This window comes from Equus przewalskii, chromosome 8, assembly GCF_037783145.1.
Source record: "Equus przewalskii isolate Varuska chromosome 8, EquPr2, whole genome shotgun sequence".
In the NCBI taxonomy this organism is placed as follows: Eukaryota; Metazoa; Chordata; class Mammalia; order Perissodactyla; family Equidae; genus Equus; species Equus przewalskii.
In genome coordinates, this window is record NC_091838.1 from 73,471,439 (window position 1) to 73,484,911 (window position 13,473).

At 41.7% G+C, this 13,473-nt stretch overlaps 1 protein-coding gene across 5 annotated transcripts in view; it reads right to left on the minus strand.

Annotated features, from left to right (window-relative positions):
- The window catches only part of ADCY8 (adenylate cyclase 8), a 216,953-nt gene that overhangs the window by 74,754 nt on the left and 128,726 nt on the right, over window positions 1-13,473 (minus strand). For 3 of the 5 annotated variants that reach the window (XM_070630986.1, XM_070630985.1, XM_070630989.1), the window contains exon 8: window positions 9,143-9,340. The exons of the other annotated variants lie outside the window; for them this stretch is intronic. In XM_070630986.1, the coding sequence (XP_070487087.1) occupies window positions 9,143-9,340 (198 nt within the window). The remainder of the gene's footprint in view (window positions 1-9,142; window positions 9,341-13,473) is intronic. 5 annotated transcript variants of the gene reach the window in all.

Sequence of the window (13,473 nt, forward strand, 5' to 3'; positions counted from 1 at the left end):
TAATAATATGTTATGTCTTCCTTGATAGTGGGGTTGACTGCCATACGAGAATTCCAAGCAACTTTACAAAACTTCCAACCCACCATTCTTTCAGCTCACCCTCCCCCAAAGGTCCCATCCTTGGGAGGAAAGACTATTCCTTTCTTGACTGACCCAGTCCCCCAAGCCCTGGTGAGGCCATGGGAGTGATAACTATTCCTGTGTTCCTTGCGTAGAAACCCCCGGTTACAGATGATGGTGATGTTCACAAAGGAAACATTACGATTTCATCAAGGACCGGGCTGATGACCTTTGGGTTGAAATCATCATAATTCTACCATTCTACACTACACTACTACAGGTGAAATTGGTGCTTCTGACTGGAAAATACTGGCTTTGTGGGAATGGAGCTAGCTAATTAGTCTGATAAAAAGATACAAATGGAATGGGCCTGGATATCACTTGATTATCTAAAGGGTGGTAGAAATAGTAGTAATTTTACAAGGCGATATTAAGAATGTAAAGGAGGCTCACAAAGAAACTGTTTGAATAAGGGGTGGCTTTTTCCGTCAGCCTCTTTGAAATTTGTCCTTCCTACCTGCAGGAGGCGGCCTAAACACTCTTACTATTTGGGGCCTTCATAGAATGCTAGAAACTCAAGGGCAGCCTGAGCCTGCAACGGAATAATTCCTTTAAAAATAATTTAAAAAATAAGATCATGAAAATGACCAGGAAGCGTCTGATTCAGAAAAATGAGAGAGAATGCCTGAGACCATTGGGTTCCTGTTCCGTGTTCCTACCTCTCTCAATCTAAAGAAGAAATGGAATGGTTCAAGAAATTCTGAATGTTTCCCATCAAAAAAAAAGCATTTTTTCTTATTACCTAATTCCAGAGTCTAACATCTTAATCCATCAGAAAATTCATTTGTTGCCTAGCCTTCTTTGTTTTGCCAAAATTCCCCCTTAATTATCTTATTCCACTCATTATAATTCCAACCGGAGCTGATGGGAAGAATAAAGGAACGTTTCAAAGTTTGTGATGCATTTTCCCTGAACTATCTCTTAAGCCTCCACTTAACTTTGATTTTCTTCCTAAAGGATAGAGAAAACGGGGAGAAATTCTGAACATAGATAAGAACCAATTGTACTCAGCCAAAGGCTTATGGAAAGGTTCCTTTGTGTGACAAATCCTTGTTTTTATGTGGCTGCTGATGGAAAAAAAAAGAAAAACATTAAATGAATGTTTTGAAAATACTCAGCATAGACTTGGTTCATAGCAAGCAGTGCCTATGATAGTTATTGTTATTATTATATTAAAAATGGGAATCTGATCACTGACTTGTGTGTAAAAACGGGGGTTCACTTGCAGTTTCGTTTAAAACACCTTTGGCTTTTTCAGGAGGCTGTCTCTGGTTTCACCAGCTCTTTCAAACCACCTAGTCACATAACTAACTCCCTGCCTGTTTAAACCAACCAGCTTTCTTTTGGGGAACAGCTCAGGGGCAATTCAAAGGCTCAACAGTCCTATTCCCAGTGCTCTAAGAGAGAAGGTATCCTATGTGTTTGCCTATTCACTTATTAGGCTTTTACACGTTCATGGATGGCTGGGGTGATGGAGTTGCCCTTGTCTTAGTCTATCTTTAGCAAGGGTAGATTGCTTGTGTGTGTGCGTGTGTACATGTACCTGTTCTGTACCTGTTCGTGTGTGTGTGTGTGTGGGGGGGGTGAATAGAGGATGAAGGAAATTTTAATTGTTTTAATTTTTTTTTGTCTTCAAGGTATCCGTCACATGCATAGCTATATAATCCGTTCCTCACACCACACCAGCCCTACCCGTTACATATTCCAAACTGTATGGAAGGTAGGCATTATGAAAACGATGGGATTTTGTGAGATGTGGTGGCAACAGTCTGAGTTTTGGAAAAGAGTGAGTTGGATTTGAATTCCAGCTCTGCTGCCTTCTACAAGTGTGAACCTTGGGAAAGTCACTCAGACTCTCCAAGCCTGCCTCATGTATCAACCAGTAGAACTAATATCTACACAAAAGGACTGTTGTGAAAATTAAATTGAATGAGGAAACAAATATAAAATGTTCATGACAGGGCCTGATAAGGTAGTAAGTGACCAACAAATGTCAGTTTCCTTGTCACATTGCTGCCTCAGCTGCAAATTAATTGCAGCCCCTGAAGCACCTAGTATTAGCTGCATTTCATCTGCACAACCACCTTGTGAGGCGGCCACTCTCATGCCCATTTACTAGGATGGGAAGTTCAGTGACTTGCCCAGGATCACAAGCTGAAGTGTAGTCCCCCAGGGAGTGGAGGCCATGTCTTTTTGTGTTCCTACAGTGCCTCAGTATAAGCCTGGAGGAGTAACAGAGAGCAGAGCGAATGCTCTGAGCTGGGCCAGATGGACTTCCCAGGAGTCACAAGAAGTGTGGAGAGAAGGACAATTCTTGTAGGAGCATAAAGAGACCCATGCGTGAAATGATATCAAATTCCTGGCTGGCTTGTTCTCACGGGAGGAAAGGCACAGCCTTTAAGGATGATCAAATACCAGATGCCCTTAAAGAGAGAGCTGATCTTTCTCATCTTATTTGGAAGAAGGCGACAATAGAGAATTTGGAATAATCAAATCATTTTGAGAAAAAGACAACCGAATAACTCTGACATATTGGAACACACCCCACGGGGCCACTGCTTGTGCTCCAGTGACCTGGAGGCACTGATGGGAAGGCCTCTCTCAATGGGCTATAGGTATGTACTTGGTTAGTCCACACTTTTGTGTGCCTTGTAATTATGTATTTATGGTACCTTGGGTATAAGACATATTAAGATTGTCTCCTTTTACTATTTTTGATGAAGTAGTTCTTTATAGAAGCTCTAGAAGTATGAGATTTATTTTAAGTGAGGGTTTAGCCTCACCTGAATTTGGATTGGCATAGGATTAGTCAGAAGGAAAGGGAAAATGATTAAAAAATTTATTTATTCAAATACTTGTTCAACATCTATCCAATTTATCCAAACATCTATTATATAAGTATTGTGACATCTAATTTTCACAAGAACCCAACGAGGGGGCAGCTGTTATGATCATCACCATTTCAGTGAGATCAAACACCTTGTCTTGTGTCACCCAGCCAGGAGGTGGCAGGAATTGAGTTCAGGTCACATCTACTCAGTAAACAAGTCTATAGTCTTTCCTCTGTCTTTGAACAAAGACCAAACACTGGTGAGATAATGAGACTTCTGCTTGTGTGAAAGTGTCCATCTGAATGGCAGAAAGCCATCACTTGTCAGTATCCATTAATGATCTGTAGACTAATCAACTCAGACATCACCTCCAGGCCTGTCTGAGGCCATATTGACCTTGAATGTGGACCTGGGACCTCCTGATGTGACGTGATCTCTGCAGATGTGAGGTAAGCGTCTAGCTCAAGTCCTAAAGTGCAGCTAAGGACAAAGAAATGTGGCCAACAGCTCAGGACGACAGAATCCCCAGAACAGCTTCTCAAAATGTAGGTCCTTCTGCAAAAACAGAATCTTGGGGGCAGAGTGATGGGCAAGTACCTTTATTTTTACCAAGATTCTTGGGTGATCCTTAAGTTTGAAAACTGCTAGCCTAGGACAAAGAGGCTTTTTATTACTTAAATGTGTCACAATGACAAAAGGAGGCCTTTTCTCAAAGAAAAAAGTTTCAGAATTTAGCAGAAAGATATTGCCATGGAAAGAAGGAAGGAAATCTAATCATCATTGATATGATTTGATTTTAATACTTACCCCACTGAAATGCCTATAGTGAAAGTATAAATTTCCAAAATTTTGAAGTATATATTAAACATATCCGAATTTTTATTCAAAATGAGGAGGCTGTTTTACTCTGAGATGGTGACTGCTTTTGGAACACTAAGCTTAATGAAGTCACTTCAAATAAGTGTTCCTATGTTATTTAGGTCTCTCAAGGCGCTAAAGGATTTGGGTTGGCATCTCTGGCCCGGAAACATCCATAAATAACTGTAATTAATTGCCTTCCCCATCCTAAGCTTCATTCAGAGCCTTATCCTAGAAGAGAAGTGAGAAATATCTCCTTCTTGTAAGTGTCCTAGGGTTAAATTCTTCACTATATAAAGAATCCTCACAAATCAACAGGACAGAAGTGAGTACCACAATAAAAGACAGCAATTAAGACACACATGCAAATTGCATAATTAAGACAAATGTATAGATTGTGCAATTAAGACAAATGTGCAAATCACAAAAGGAGAAATATAAATACCAAAACATAAAAAATATACAATAAGACATTCAACCTCAACAATAATTTTTAAAAATTAAAAAGACAGGAAGATGCTGCTTGTTTTTTATCAAGTTGGCAAGTTTCAAAAAGTATAGGCACAATATTTGAGGGCAATTTCAGCATGTACACCAAGTATTTTTAAATGTGCATTCTCTTGTAATCATTTTTAGGATTTTATCCTAAGGAACTAATTAAGCATGGATGTATGATTTAACTTTGACAACGGTCATGGCAATGCAGTTTATAATTTTTTTCTTTTTTGAGGAAGATTAGCCCTCAGTTAACTACTGTCAGTTCTCCTCTTTTTGCTGAGGAAGCCTGGCCCTAAGCTAACATCCGTGCCCATCTTCCTCCTCTTTATATGTGGGATGCCTACCACAGCATGGTGTGCCAAGTGGTACCATGTCTGCAGCCGGGATCCGAACTGGCGAACCCCGGGCCGCCGGGAAGCGGAACGTGTGAACTTAACCACTGTGCCACCAGGCCGGCCCCTGCAGTTTATAATTTGCAATAGTGAAAAACTAAGAAAAAAGTAAAAAATGATTAAAACATGCAACGGAATAATATGTAGTTACAAAAATTATTTTGTAACATTTAATAATGTGGAAAAAGGCTCAAGGAAAGAATGCTTAACACTATGTTACAAAGCTATATACCAAACAGTCCCATTTTAATAAAAAATTGCATAGGTAAGTATATAGAATCACACTCATGTAAGACTAGCACGACAGATGCCAAAATGTTAACAGCGTTATCCTGGGTTGTAAGATCACAAGAGATGTCATTTTCTTCTTTTTGCCTTCTCTGCTCAGTATAAACTTCCATTAGTGAAAATGCACACCTTTTTTTTTAAATAAGAAAAAAGTCATATATAAGAAAAGAAAAACAAATCCAATACGATGGACAGTATTTGATACACGTCATGTTTTCTACATCTCTTTATCATGATTATAATTTTTATTTGCCCCTGAGATCTGTAAGCTCCCTTAGGAAATATTTTAGCTCGAGGCTAAAGAAGGGTAGAGAATTCTTCTGTGAAATTTGGGAGGCACTGGAGGGGACCTCTGATGACTGGATTAGGCTCCTCTGCCCCATCCAGGGGTCTGTTCAGAAAGTCCACCTGGGCTTGCTGGGAAGCGAAGATGCTAAGTACCACTAATTCTAATCTGACTGAGTCCCAAGCCTTGGGTCACGTGATTTGTCACCCACAGGGGTGATTTTTGCAAGTGAAAAGAAGTGCTCCTAATAATTACATTTAGAAAATAGATGTAAACCAGGACTGTTTCAGGCAAACCAGGGTATATGGTCACCATGGTCACAGGGAACTGACAGACTCATGGCATCAACTGCTGAAAGATATTAGGAGCTCTCCAACTCTCTCATTTCACAGAGGAGGAAACAGAGGCACAGAGAAGGGGAAAATGTGCTGCCCAATCTTGGCTAAGCCACACGAGTCACGAGCATGCTCTTCCGAAGCTTAACTAAAAAAATTCCAGTGTGTGCGTGCATGTGTGTGTGACCCACCATGAAACTGCATGGCAGAACTTTATGATCTTCTTTCCTGAAACTCCACTGCTAAGTGAGATTAAAGCTGACCCATGTCTTTTGGCGCTTAGAGCTCTAAATAAATCTCCTGAGACCAGAAGGCAAGGCAGTCTCCTCCAATATTCTCCCTAACCTGAGCCTTCCTTCCCTCAGCAAGTGTTCATGGAACACCAGGAAGGAAATACAAGTCCTATTTCACATAACAGTGTTGGTAGATATGCCAATTTTTATAAGCAAATGTGACCAGGAAGTGTCTGAATGACATTTCAAAGGAGCTTTCGTATTCTTTAATTCACTAATAAAGGTGGAGTGGTGAACGGGTTCCCTTATTCCTATATCTTTATGTCTTTCAAACAGAATGACGCCTTTCCTTTCCTACGAAATTTCCAAGGGTAAGATCATTGTTTCCATTTCCATTTTTCCTTTCAGAAAACATGATTTTAGGGTCCAAACTTGCACCTAAGAAGCAGAGGAGGGCAGTGGGAAGAGCAAAGCCTTTGGAGTCACAAATACTGTGTATATTTCAACAATTCTAAGGTGCACAATTTCCCCCTGCGTTTTAGCATCCCTTTAATCATCACACTGGTGAGCAACAGGCTTAGAAACGTTTGTTCTTCCGGGGAGGTTGCGATTGCTTCTGCTGGTCGCCAGGGGGCAATATCAACCCGGGACCACTTTAAATTAAATTCTCTGCCTGACTTTAGTGTTTTTTTTAAGACCACATTCAGAGCGTGAACTCAGGCGGCAAATCTATGCAGATTCCATTTTGGAGTTTAACTTTCTGGAGAGCTCTTTTTTCTATCTAACCGATACCAGCATACAGGCACGTGGGTTCCCTCACTCTCCTCGTCTGCTCGGTGGGTTTTTTCCTGTTCATTCTTACTCTGAGGGCGTGAACCCAGCTTACTGGGAAGGAGCGTTTCCTCTTAGACTCTCCACACTGGGTGATTTTTCTTAGTGCTGCATAGAAAATGGAGCATCTCACAGTGGATGGTACCTTACAGTCAGCGAAATATAGCAGCTAGATTTTGAGATCCACGACCTCTGCTTAACCTCTAGGGGCTCAGTTTTCTCTTTCGTAAGCAGGATAGTAATGTTTCTCTGAGGATAAATTGATATACATCAACACAAGCACAGAGTGGATGCACACTGGAATCCTTGGATTGGAAGGCCTTGTTATTATTTTGGTAAGGTTCTAGGACCCTTTCCTACTTAATCTCTCTCCCAAATCCCTTCCCCGTGCCTCCCACTCCTTCCAAAGTTCAAAGAGGAGAGGATGAAGGTAGCACAGGATTGTCTTCTTCATATAAGGGCCTGAGAGTGAGTCTGGGGGGCTCCCGGGAGAGGCAGCGTCGTCAAGAGACACGGCACTGGCTTTGGGGTCACAGTGGGCTCAGATCGTAGTCCCTCTACTGACAGTTTGAGTTTGGGCAGACTATGTAATCATTTCTCTGCGTCTCTATTTCATCAAGTACAAAACGAGGCTCATAAAAACTTCTGCCTCATACCATCGTTCTTAGTCAATTTGTGCCAAAAGCTTAGAATAGTGCCTGGTATTTGGTAAATACCCAATAATTATTACTTATTATATATTCTCTGCTCAGCAGTAACACAGCCCCTAGAGAGCGGCTTGGAGCAAGAGTCTGTGAGGAATGTCTCTGTGACACCAGAGGAGTGAACGTTTTCTGATGCAGGGTGTCCTCACCCTGGGGAACCCATGCAATGCAGAGCACACACGCTAGATGGTGCAAGGCTGGACCGTCCACATGTCCATTCAGGATGCTGCCCTTCGCTTCTCTAAGAACCTCCCCTGGTCACCGAAATCAACTACGGGCACACTATGCCTCATTCCTCCCCTACATTCATTCCTGCTTCATCACCAGGTGCCTGCAGATGAGATGCAGACACTATTAAATAAAACACATTAGAAAATCTAGTCCTCAGGGGTCAGGTTATTAGCAAAGCAAATACATCTTTAGCAAGAATGAATAAAAGGGTTTTGTATAGCTCTGGATACAGGTATTTACAAAGGCTAATTCACAAGATTCTTTGCAGGACCACCCTGCTTTTCCTAGCTCCTTCAGTGTAGCAACCAAGAAAGAAAATGCATTTAATTTGGACCTTAAGCCCTTAATTACGTTGTGAATAAGAAAAGTCCACCGGCTATTTTTAGGGGCAGTGTTGATGGAGGCAAAATGTTTCTTCTCCTTTTGTTTTGTTAGTACATTGACACAATACATTTCAAACTGTGAGCCTCAGGTGAAGATATTAATTTTGGAGTTTGCAACCTTTAGGTAGTTATCAAAGAGACTCATTGGGAACGGTGCATGTGCACAGAAGTGTGAATTCTCCAAAGCAGTATTGCCCTGGCAGCTGAGCAAACTCACAAAAAATTGCTCATTGGAGCTTTGCAGAGTATTGGAGCAAACTCCTGAAATTTGCTTGCAAATTCCCTGCTGTTCTTGCCTGAGGTTCCTGCAGACGCCAAGTGCCTCCTGTGCTCAGTCAAGGAAGCACTGTCAGCTTCCATCAGCGCCAAGGAGCAGCCCCTTTAAGTAGGGACAGCACCCACCTCCCCACAGCACCTTACAATTTAGAGCTGTGGTGGGAGAGGGGCATGGGAAAAAATCATCATCAATATGCCGATGCCATTTTTGAACGCTTAACCTAATCAAGGCGTGGCCTGGAGCCTTTCTTAATGACCTATAAGAGAGGCATGTTTATTAGCCTCATTGTACAGAGAGGACCTCACGTTCACAGAATACTTCACTTACAGAAGGTCATCTAGCAACGGAGTGGCAGACATGGAATTCAGACCCAAGTCTGAATCCACAACTCATCTTCTTTCTACTGTGCCTGCATCAGAGGGGCTCTGAGCCAGCAGAAAACTGGGGAAATGGGAGAACAGGTGTCTACAATATAAGAAAGAGTGTTTGTCACTAATGCTTACATCAAGTTATTGGGCGCCCTCACGTTTTATGTTAGAAGGGTTGCAATTGATGCGAATTCACCTAAAAGCAAAGGCAAGTGCTAATGTCACCTGAGTTTATAATCGCAAAGTGGAAGGAATGCTTTTGTTCTTTTTGTCATCTTTTCCTTAAAGAGCAAAGCTGAGGCTCTCTTTTCTAACTGGCATCTCCTTTCATGGCCTTGAGTCTACTCATGATTTTCAAAGAGGAAAAGAAAAGACAGAACCAAACCAAACCAACAAACAACAAACACACCAACCAAAAACCACGGCCCCTGGGCTCTCTCTCTAGTCCCGTGAACGTTGACGACGATTTACTTCCGAAAAAGAGCCACTCTGGAGACCCAGCTCTACCTTGTGCTCCAGGCTGGAGTCTTTAAACATCAGTGAGAATGGCTTGATATGCTCTCTTCTCAATTTATCGCCACTCCGCAAGTCGATGGTATGTTCTATTCTCTTGTTAATTTCCTCAGGCCCAGACTGGACATGCAAAGCTTGTGCAAGATGGTTTGGAAGTAGATTTATTGAATTTCTTGTTAGGGCAGCCAGAGTCTAGGGGGAAAGCACATGCAAACACAATAAACCTGCTAGTCCCCTTTGGATTACAAAGAAATGCAATGTTTTTAGATCAGGTTGCATTGCAAACAGTAATAGCATTCCATGCAGTTGTATTCAGTGAAACCTACAGAAGTTGATAAGTTAGCATTTGGTTCAGAGAAACACAACCTGGCAAAATATCACATCAAGAGGGACGCTTCCCTTTCCTCTATGTAGGTGCACTGAATTCCTTTGGTTCAGGTATTTGGAGAGTTGTCAGCTTGGAAATGTTAGTCAAGACCCTTTCTCTAACCAGGCACATCCCTGGTATGAGAGAAAGAGAACTGATACAAATAACAGAAAGTAAAATATATCTGAAGAGTCCACAAAAATGATCATCTCCAACCATCTAGAGTCCACGTGTTCACGTGGTCTTTCCTTTAATGGTGGTGGAGAGACTTGGGGACCCATGGCAGACCCATGGCTTGCATTTTTTTCTAGCATTCCTCATGAACAGGCAGCCAAATGTCCCAGGATCTGCTCCTTCAACTTAATAAAGATGGTTAGATTTTCACACTTCACAAATATGTTTTTCCCCATAGACCATTATATATCTATATTTTTATATAGATATATCTGTTTAATTTCCTTTAGGCAAAAAATGCAAGCAGTTGCAGCCTCTCACCATTTCACAGGGTTAAACAGCAGGAGGTGGGGAGAGGCACAACCACCCGGGTTGGTCATTGGGTGTGGCCACATGGATGCAGAACTAGCATTGGCTTATGAAGACACACCAGGTTTGGCAGGGATGCCTCTGTTTCCTGGAGATTCAGCTGCAGGTGACAAGATCACCTGGCTGGATCTAGCCAAGTGCAACGCTCGCTCATAGCTCCACTTGAAGACAACTTCTTTGCAAAAGAGTGAGAGTTGGAGCTCAAGGGATACAGGACATCCCCTCCCCCAAGAGATTTCCTTAGGGGGGGATATAGGATGCTGTGAATCTGTAGGCTGGGCAAGTGAAAACTCCCTGCCTCTGTACGCACTCACCGCCTCTGCTTTTCTCTGCCAGCCTCCCAGCTCGGCCATGCTTAGACCACAGGTGAGCCTGAGATAAGATGATGGAGTCATCAAATGGCAGCCTGTGAGAGCTGACAGAGCACCTGGAGGCCCTCCTGCCCGAACCTTTCCTATATCCATGAGCCTCAGAGAGACGTGCTCAGGAGCCATCAGCTCATCCATAGCTGGGTCAGATCCCTTGACTCCAGAGCCGGAGTCAGGGGTTTTGACCTGATGGAGACTTGTAGCCCACTCCATAAGGATTCTTCTCATGGTACTGTTGGATTCTTCATTTTAACCTTCATGGAGATATTCAAGGTCTCTAAAGAATTCTACATTAGGGCTTCATCACTGGTAGAATTTACTGATACTCTTTTCTCCAGTCCCAGGATAAAGGCTGGAGTTGCATTTACCAACATAAGGAAGTAAAGTATATGCTTTTAGGGCACTGAAGCAGTTAATTTCAGCTCTGAGTACCAAGGTGGCTACCACAGAGAAAAAGATAGATGTTAGGGGGAGGTGCGGCAGGACCAGAGGGCTGGAGCGGAGAGAAGAAAGCAGGGACCAATGTTTCAGAAAAGTGAACAGCAGGATCCATGCAGGTCCAGAGGGCTCGAGACCCTGGGATTAAATGCTATTAACAGCATCTCAGAAGGCAAAGCAGACTGGACTGTCAGCCACGCTGTGGATCTCCCATTGGCTCCTTGGGTGGAAATTCTTTCCACACAGTTTGGAAAATGACAAAATTTAGTTTTCTGTCTTGGAGAGGAGGTGGAAAAGCTGGAGATGACATGAGCTAAATATCTATGTACATTCATAGTTAGACATTTCTACCTCTCTTTGTAATTTTTATTTTCTTAAAATTTTCCTTCTTTGAACTAATTTGAGCCTATCCGCTCTACCAGTCCCTTACAACTTCAGTGGCTCTTGGACCTTCGGATTTCATAGAGAAGGGGAGTTTCAAAATATATTTTTGGGACCTATTTATATAAATTACAGCAGCAGCAGCAGCAATTACCCCAAGTACAGCTCTCTAATATGTCCATCATTTCATAAAAGAAAGGACATTTTTCTTCCAGCGAGAATGATATAATCTTAGAACAAGAGACAGTCCTTTACGTTGAATGCATTTAACTTAAGGAATAACTCATTTAATGAGCTTTGTCCTCATTTTTCTCATTTTGATGGACACTGGTGAAACGTCATCAGGGACCGACATTAGTCTGAAGGGGACCTTTGAGAAACTAGGAATAGATGTTGCTTCCTGGTTGCCTGCAACATTGACCACTTTTGTAAGGCAGAGACCAATAAAATCTCCTCCTTTCAGAGTTCCCCTACCCCTCATAAAATTCTATTGGCCATCTGTGTGGCTGCTTCAAATGAGAAGAATTTGGAAGTGCCTGTCATTCTTTCATCATTGCCACCAGGTTGTTGTTAAGAGCTGGGAAGGGGTCCTTGCATCCAAATGTCAATGATGCTGAGGTGGAGAATTCTTTTCTCATCCAAGGAATTGTTTTTATTCCTTGCAATTATATCTCTAGTATTTTATGCAGGCAGTCAATGCTCAGTGATCCCTTTTCTGATCATTTGCTTTGTCAATCGCATATAGCAATTGTATCTGCTGTTTGACCAGCAGTCTCGTGGTACCCTACACCTTTAGGACATATATGCTCTATGGAAGACCAACATCAACGCAAGAAATCAAGTAAGTTGGGATTAGGAAGGGAACATCAGCTTTCATTTAACCCGCAATGCACTGCTCAGCGTGAATGACTTTGGGGGCAGCTATAATTTGAGATTATCTGTGATGCCTCTCCTCCTCCACCAGTGTGGCCACTGAAATTTGATCACACGTTCACCTTCAGTGGGATAATGCTGCCGACACCAAAAATTCATGTGCTGATACCTTTACAGTGATTCATTTGTAAGTAGTATTGGGGAAATGCATAGCATGTCTGATTTGCCTATTTTGAATCATGCTGGAATAAGTGATTTTTAATAAAATATGGCTCTCTGTTTTTAAACTAACAAGACCAATGTGAACGAGATTGGGATCCTGTTAAAAAATAGCATAAGCTTTCAAATATGAGTCCAACCTTAAATTGACCTCCAAATTTTGAGGCTCTTCTTTCATATAAACAACTTAAGCAATTGGCTAAAGAATAGGAAAAATAAATGGATGAAATGGAAGGAAATGGGAAATGCCATGAGAATAATGAAATGTAATACATATATATATATAATTGAATACATATATTTGAATATATGTTTCCATGTGTAATTGAAATATATATTATATTTATATACAATAATAAATGTATATATTTATTTATTCCAGCAGGTGTTTTCAGAATTAGGGAGATCAGATTGGAGTAGCAATGTCAGGAAACATCAAAGTTTGCGGGTGAGCTGGCCTCTCTTGTCTGAGTCTCTTTACAAAAAGAATTACAGCCCTGAGATTTTCCTCACTGAGACCCATGCCCTCCGTAGGCATTTCAGAAATTACTTCTTCACTCAAATGTACTTAAGACAGATCATAGTCCAGATGAGAACCAGAGGCCATTCTGAACCCTAGTTTCTGAACATAGAGTCTTGCCTGAGAGTCTTGGGGTTTTGGTAAAAATTACCATCAGAGGTTCTGGGTATCCTTTCATAAACTGCATTTGAATGGAGGGGGGCAAGCCATGAGTCCCCTTAAGCTCATCATTTGGTTTATGGTGAGAAGACTTTTCTTCGGGAATCGTCTTTTGTCAATGTACACACTGAAAACAAGCTTTTTCTGCAGGCTCTATTACTTCATGGATGGCCATAACCCTTGGTATTCTTTAATGAGTTTGTGTCAGCAAATAAATTCTTCCCCAAGAGATTTCAGGCTGAATGTGTACTCTCTAGAAACATCCAGTTTTGTTGAGTCAAAAACACATTAGGTTTTGTGGATCGCATATTCCAGTCTCAAAACACCCTGTACAGCATCCCTATGGACATACTAAATCAGCTTACATAGTTTCAGCACTGGAGTATGGGGAAGTCACCACTCTATTTCATCATTACATCCTCCTAATTAACTAGTCCCCAAAAAATGTGTCCCAAAG